Genomic DNA, 6,733 nt, shown 5'->3' with positions numbered 1-6,733 from the left:
CTGGAATTTATTGAAGACAGGACACAACTGGAAGATATACGGGATTCTGCATCTATAATGAAAGGGTTTGTTTGCTGATCATCACTGCATAAGGGGATAAATTGAGGATTGTGTTAGTCTGGGGGCGGAGCTTGCAGCACAGACTCTTCCTGGAGGGGGCTGTTGGCATCGATCTTACATCAGCACGTTTCCAACCGCTCGTTTTCATGGGTATGGGAGGGGCTGCTGCTGACAGTGCAAGTTTTTAGAGGATTACTCTTAAATACATGAACGGATCAAAATGCCATTTTGGGGTTCTTTAAAGTGAGGAATGAACAGTAAAATGCATTTAAAACCTCAAAAAGTAGAATTTTATGGTAGGGCCTGTTTAACATCCATATAGACATGCAGAGATCTGCGTCTTTGCTGCAGGTATTGAATGTGAACAACATGAATTTCTATCAGCTTTTGTGCTGATCGCCCTAAAAATACGAGGAAATAACATCAACCAACATAGAACCAGTTAGAATAAAATCTGCTCAAATGAAAGTTGATATTATTAATAAAACATCCAATATTGGAGGATTATGAAGTATTTTTATTTAGATTTGAGAATAAACATTGTACATTTTTCTTGTGAAATTTGTCCTTTTATTATTTACGTAATTTTGTGTCAAACAGCGGTCAGCTTGACTGTCCTAAATGCGAGTGCCAGAAGTAAAGAGTGTGGCCTGTAGCCATTTTGTCTGACGTCGCCATGAAACTGGTCTATCGGTCAACTGAAGGCTTAAAAGGCTCATCACCTAACCGCCCACTTTTCCTGGGGCGTCTGATTGGTCGGTTCATGACTGGAGTAGCAGCTGTTTGTTTCTGGGATTCACTTCCTGTCTGGAACAGCAGGGGGCGAGGTCACTCAGTCCAGTTCTCACATACAGTCACAGGTCTGAGTGTTGATGAGACAGCAGCAGATCCAGATCCGGGTCATGAGCCGGTCCAGACAATGGAAAGACTGAGAGGTCAAAGCTCATTTCAGGATCTTCAGTGAAGAGGATTCGTGCAGAAGAACCAGGAACCGTTTCAGACCCGGACCTGGCCGCCCCTTCCATTCATCTCTGTTGTCTTTATTAGGGTGGGGGGTGCTCTGCTGTCTCCCCGACCGGACAGTTCAACATTCAGACTCTTTATTCAGAAAGTAATCAGATTACATTCTGAGGAAGCTTGTCTGTCCTTTAGGTTTCTTCTGAGACTGATGTGACGGCAGCATCAGACAGAACCTCAGGTTCTGCAGCAGAAGATCACAGCACGGCGGCGCCGGCCTACAGAGGCTCCGTCTCCACCAGCTCAGGTGGTCACAGGTTTGATTTCCAGGTGAGGGACAATCCAGACGCTGGATGTCTACTTTCTTCTCCTACGGCTAAACTCCAGCCGGCTCAGCTCTTCGGAGGTCCGGTAAAAGATGTCCAGCTCGTGCGGGCCCCAGGACCTCCACACAACCAGAGTCCAGTCCTGGTTTTCCTTCTGGAAGCCACAAACCACGGCGTGTTTGGAGACCAGCGCGGCGTCCTTCAGAACCCTGAAAGAAACCCAAACCAGTCATTCTGTTCTTCTGAAGGCCTTTGATTCTGCTGTCGAGTGTTTGTCGTTCTGTCTTCACAGAACCGCTATGATACTGTTTACAGTGGAGCAAGAAAGTATTCAGTCAGCCACCAACTGAGATCAGTTTAAAAGATGTCTGTAGTTTCCATCAGAGACAGACCTCAACATGAGAACAAATAAACTAGAATGTCTGTATAAGTACTTCATAGACAGCTGGACTGGAGGACAGGTATTCCATCTTCAGGTGAGTTCAGACCTGAGACTGAGCAGCTGACAATAAAACTACAGATGAGATCCAGATTCACCAAAGACATTTCTACAGTTAGTATCTGGTCAGCAGAAACAATCGTATGGTGTTAGTGATCCAGATTCAGTCGGTTTCTATGGAGGACTAAAATATTGATCTGAAATCAATATAAACACATGAAAGGAATTAATATCATTAATAAATTCAGATCGTCTCTTTTAGTCCTCACGTTTCATTCTGATTAATCATTTAAACTGACAGAACAGAAGATCCTCTTACCCCAATGAGGAGTCAGTGGGGGGGCTGAGGACGGCCTTGACACGCCCCCTCAGGTGATTGGTGTCCGACTGCATCTCAATGACCAGCACATCCCCCCCCCGCCTGGAAAGAGAAGGGCAGGTACGTGAGGCCCACTCCCATGGAAATGAGGATGTTGGAGTTTAAACGAGTCTGAACGAGTCTGAACGAGTTTGAACGAGTCTGAACAAGTTTGAAGTAGTATGAACTAGTCTAAACGAGTTAGAAGGAGTTTGAACAAGTCTGAACGAGTCTGAACAAGTTTGAACGAGTCTGAACGAGTTTAAAGGAGTTTGAACAAGTTTAGAGGAGTCTAAACAAGTCTGAACGAGTGTGAGCGAGCTTGAATGAGTCTGAACAAGTTTGAAGTAGTATGAACAAGTCTAAACGAGTTAGAAGGAGTTTGAACAAGTCTAAACAAGTCTGAACGAGTCTGAACAAGTTTGAACGAGTCTAAACGAGTTTGAAGGAGTTTGAACAAGTCTAAACGAATCTGAATGAGTTTAAAAGAGTCTGAACTAGTGTGGCGAGCTTGAATGAGTCAGCTCAAGTTTAAATGAGTCTAAACAAGCTTGAAGCAGACTAAACGAGTTTGAACAAGTCTGAACCAGCTTGAACGAGTTTGAAAGAGTCTAAACGAGCTTGAAGCAGTCTAAACGAGTTTGAACAAGTCTGAACGAGTGTAAATAAGTTTGAAGAAGTTTGAATGATGGAGAAAATATAAAAAATCATTGAAAACTAAAACTGTTTCTGAGGATTTCTCTAAAAAAACATCATTGTGAATCGGGAGCAGATGAAAACAGCTGCTTGAAAAAGATCGTATTTGTGACATAGAAAATACGCTGGGCATGCAACCAGCTCCTTGCTCCGCCCCTTTCTGATCATTCACCTGCAGACAAATAGATCAATGAACCTCTATGTTTTCCTGTCTGCTCTGGAATCCACCTTCCCTGCGTCTCTCTCTCCTCCTGTCTCCTCTGCTCACTCCTTCTTCTTAGCTAGCCTCTTACTCTGTATACACTCCTGCATCTCCTCGTTCCACCAAGTCTCCTGATCAACGTTCTTTCCTGATGACACACCAGGTGCACTCCTACCTGTCTCCCTGATCAATTTGACCTCTAGTTATCCAATTATCTGGGAGTTTCTCCTGAACACCCAGAGCTTGCTTAAACAAAAACAAACTTTCTGGAAAAGTTTGATCCTGTTCCTGTGTCAGCAGCCAGTTTAGAGGGCGGAAGATGAAGGCAGGACACGAGGCGCGGAGAGGGTGGAGTCAGACACCTGAAGAGAGTCCAGGTTTGGTCTGAAACAAACCGATTATAGATGGAACTAGCAGTGTGGGTCTGGGATCCTCTACGGAGAGTACCACATGACTGGGGGGGCTGAGTCATGTGGTATTAGGGATGTTTGCCGGCACTGCCCCTCAGTCTGAGGAGCCAGTGCCGGCAAACACCTCCATACCACATGACTGAGGGGGCGGTGCCTCTGCTCCCTACCGAGTCTGGCTCTGACTCAGAGGGAGGTGTCCTCTCCATGCCGTCTGTTTCTCACCTTTATGTGCTCTTATCCAGGTAAAAGATTCTGACGGATCGATCTGGACTAAAGACGGTTCGGTTCTGAACCGAACCAATCCCGACTAAAGAGGGTTCGGTTCTGAGGCGGAGCTTCCACAGACCTGGGGATCCACAAAGTCCCGTTGACCAGCAGCACCGTGAAGGCTGGCAGCTGCGCCGCGGCGGGTTCTGCAGGGGACAGACTGGACTGAGGCGGGACGAAGTCCCAGACCTCCTGGTTGCAGTAGGAATCCTGCTGCTCCGAGGAGCAGGAGGAGAAGATGGAGCAGTACTCCGACAGTGAGTCCCGGATCATCTGAGTTCCTGTTTCAGCGTGAACGATCAGCTTCATCTCTTCGGTCCTCTGCTCCAGCTCTTCGGGGTGTGTGCGGCTCGGTCCGGTGGCTGGCGCTGAGGCGCCCTCTGGTGGCCGCTCCACAGTAAAGCCCCCCTGCAGAGGGCTGCTGTCCCCGCACCTGAAACCAGCAGCCAGACAGTGAGACGGGTCGGAGTTCTGGTTCTGGAAAAGGACTGATTAGTAGGGGTGGAGGTGGAACGGATCACAAAACTTGTGGTTCGGATCGTGTCACGGTTTGGATCATTTTTTTGGATCGGTGAAAATACAACAAGATAAACGTCCAAAAAAATTTTGGGAGAAGCTTCAAAACAAATATTGCATAATGTTAGCTTAATGATTAAAACAAAACGTCTTTAAACTTTGAACACAGACAAAATACTAAAACATTTAGTTTCTGATTACATTCTTCAGACCAGAAAAGAGGTATTTTCAAAATAGTGTTGAAAATACCTAATCAATCTGGAGTTCCCCTTAAAATGCTAATGTCCGAATTAAATTGTACATAAATCAGTTAAAATTAAACTTGGTATTAATTGTTTTTTTAAACTAACTCTGGGAACATTAAAATATTTAGAACAATAACTGTTATCTATAAAAGATGTCGCTGCCGATTTTCCTGGCGATTTATGATCCCTTTTGCTTGCCGTACTTTCGTCCCCTGACTGTTACTGAGTAGCAGCTTTCTCCTGCAGGACAGCTGCTGATGTTACAGGCAGAATGGTGACTAAATCCTCTGAACCAGAAGGTCACACTTTCCTACCATGGAAGCTACTTTAGAGATGACGAGCTCCGTGAGATCTGCCTCCAGATTATAGATAATCATCAAAGTCTCTTTCCATCCAACTTCCAAGCTGAAAAAGTATATTTGTCGTCCTGCTAACGCTAGCTTGGGGGTGTGAGGGGCTATAAGCTAGTGGGAGAGGGTGTAAACAAGGGAATGCTGGGATCTTAGCAGCAGTTCACAACTCAGAGGGGAATTTCGGATAAACTCCTGTCGCTCTGCAGAAACTACGTCCTAGAAAACTACTCATAAAAAGACGACCGGACCGCTCCGGAAATGGATCAGAAGATGATCAGAGAGGAGTTCCAGGTCACTGAGGGTCCGTCAGAGTCCATGTGGGCTTTGAGTCAGACCAGGGAGACCAGCCCGGACCTTCCAGACCTGCAGGAGGTCTTCGCAGGAACCAGTACCAGTGTTGTTCTGATGAATGAGAGTCCACTCACCAGTAGGTGGCACACAGCTGGTAGGACGCGGCGTGGTAAAGCAGCAGCTGGTTGGTGTGATCATCCAGCATCCACACAGCTTCCTCCCCCCACAAACTGAAACTTGTTGTCATGGAAACGACAGAGGACGGGCTCTGGTACGGCTCCAGCCTTTGGACAGCCTGAAGACTCCCAGTATCCAGGACCAGAACCCCAGGACCATTGGAGAACCACAGCTGGACCCATAAATGAACCGGAAACAGAACCAGACAGGTCAGCTTCAGGGTCACATACATCAAAGGTATCATCAGAATCAGAACCGGGCTAACAACTTCTTACCTGGGAGCCCCTGCTGACCAGCACCATGGCCCCCACAGGGTAAGACATCTGCCGGGGATCCGAGTCCGTCAGTCCAAAGCTGGTCTTGTTGAGGGTGTGACAGCACAGGTAGGTCTCCCCCTCCAGAGGAAGGTCGTCCAGCAGACTGTAGACCACCAGCAGGCCGTCCGACATGCCGCCGAACACCTGAGCCAGGTTCTGGTACAAGACAGGAGGAAACATTCAGCTTCAGCCTCTGCTTCGTTTGAGAGCAGCCGAAGTCACAAGATCTTCATCAGATACAGAGGAGAGATAGACGTCTGGACCACTCAGACGGTGGAGGTTCTGCTGGTACCGGGTCAGATCCACAGTCACACAAGACACGTTAAGCAAACTTTATTTAAAGAACACTTCTGAAGCTTCGAAGAAGAGAGGAAGCAAGGCTGGAGGCAGGTGAGCTCACCTGTTCTCCATCTGGAACGTGGCAGAAGCAGGTGATCACGGCCGGGACAAAGAGCTGCTTCTGGGGCCGGCTGAGAGGGCACATGTCCTTCAGGCTGTAAATGAACACCTTCTGCTCCTGCACAGGTAAACACACGGCTCAGTCTCTCCGGACACTAATGAGACGCATTCACACCGGAGCAGCAGGGAGGGGCTTCTCCTGTGTTGTTCTCCTTCTAACACTCGTCTACTGCAGCGAAACAGCTCGGTGAGGCTGATACGGTGCAGACCTGCAGACCTGCTCCCGGCCGCTCAGGATGTTTGAGTCACCGTAATGCAGCCGGGCAGGGACCGTAGTTACTCACGTCTCCTTTAGGACCATATTCAAGGCTCGCACGTCCGTGATGAGAAAAAGGAAGCTGTCCACATGTCATTACACATCCGAGTCGCTGATTGGTCTGCACTTCCAACGACAGCTTAAAGTGAAGACCAATCAGCGACTGCACTTGAAACCTTGCGTAGCGCCACATAAAGACCACATTCCTGTTCCATCAGACTGAACCGACAAACTATACAGTCAGACTACACCATCAGACTACACCATAAGACTATACAGTCAGACTACACAGTCAGAGTACATCATCAGACTATAGTCAGACTATACAGTCAGATTCAATCTTCAGACTATACAGTCAGACTACACCATCAGACTATACAGTCAGACTACACCATCAGACTATA

At 47.4% G+C, this 6,733-nt stretch overlaps 1 protein-coding gene across 4 annotated transcripts in view; it reads right to left on the bottom strand.

Annotated features, from left to right (window-relative positions):
• Positions 1–249: 249 nt before the first annotated feature.
• The window catches only part of lrrk1 (leucine-rich repeat kinase 1), a 56,811-nt gene continuing 50,327 nt past the window's right edge, over positions 250–6,733 (bottom strand). For 3 of the 4 annotated variants that reach the window (XM_036215379.1, XM_024261780.2, XM_024261781.2), the window contains 6 exons: positions 6,015–6,131; positions 5,573–5,770; positions 5,255–5,469; positions 3,795–4,148; positions 2,102–2,203; positions 251–1,552 (listed from right to left, as the gene is read on the bottom strand). In XM_036215379.1, the coding sequence (XP_036071272.1) occupies positions 1,375–1,552; positions 2,102–2,203; positions 3,795–4,148; positions 5,255–5,469; positions 5,573–5,770; positions 6,015–6,131 (1,164 nt within the window). In that variant the 3' untranslated portion in view covers positions 251–1,374. Of the gene's footprint in view, positions 1,553–2,101; positions 2,204–3,794; positions 4,149–5,254; positions 5,470–5,572; positions 5,771–6,014; positions 6,132–6,733 lie in introns of all 4 variants that reach the window. The other variant, XM_024261779.2, reaches the window with a different exon arrangement.

The sequence above is a fragment of the Oryzias melastigma genome, linkage group LG15 (assembly GCF_002922805.2).
Source record: "Oryzias melastigma strain HK-1 linkage group LG15, ASM292280v2, whole genome shotgun sequence".
Lineage (NCBI taxonomy): Eukaryota > Metazoa > Chordata > Actinopteri > Beloniformes > Adrianichthyidae > Oryzias > Oryzias melastigma.
The sequence above is the reverse complement of the archived record's forward strand: the minus strand, read 5'-3'. Positions and strand labels throughout refer to the sequence as shown.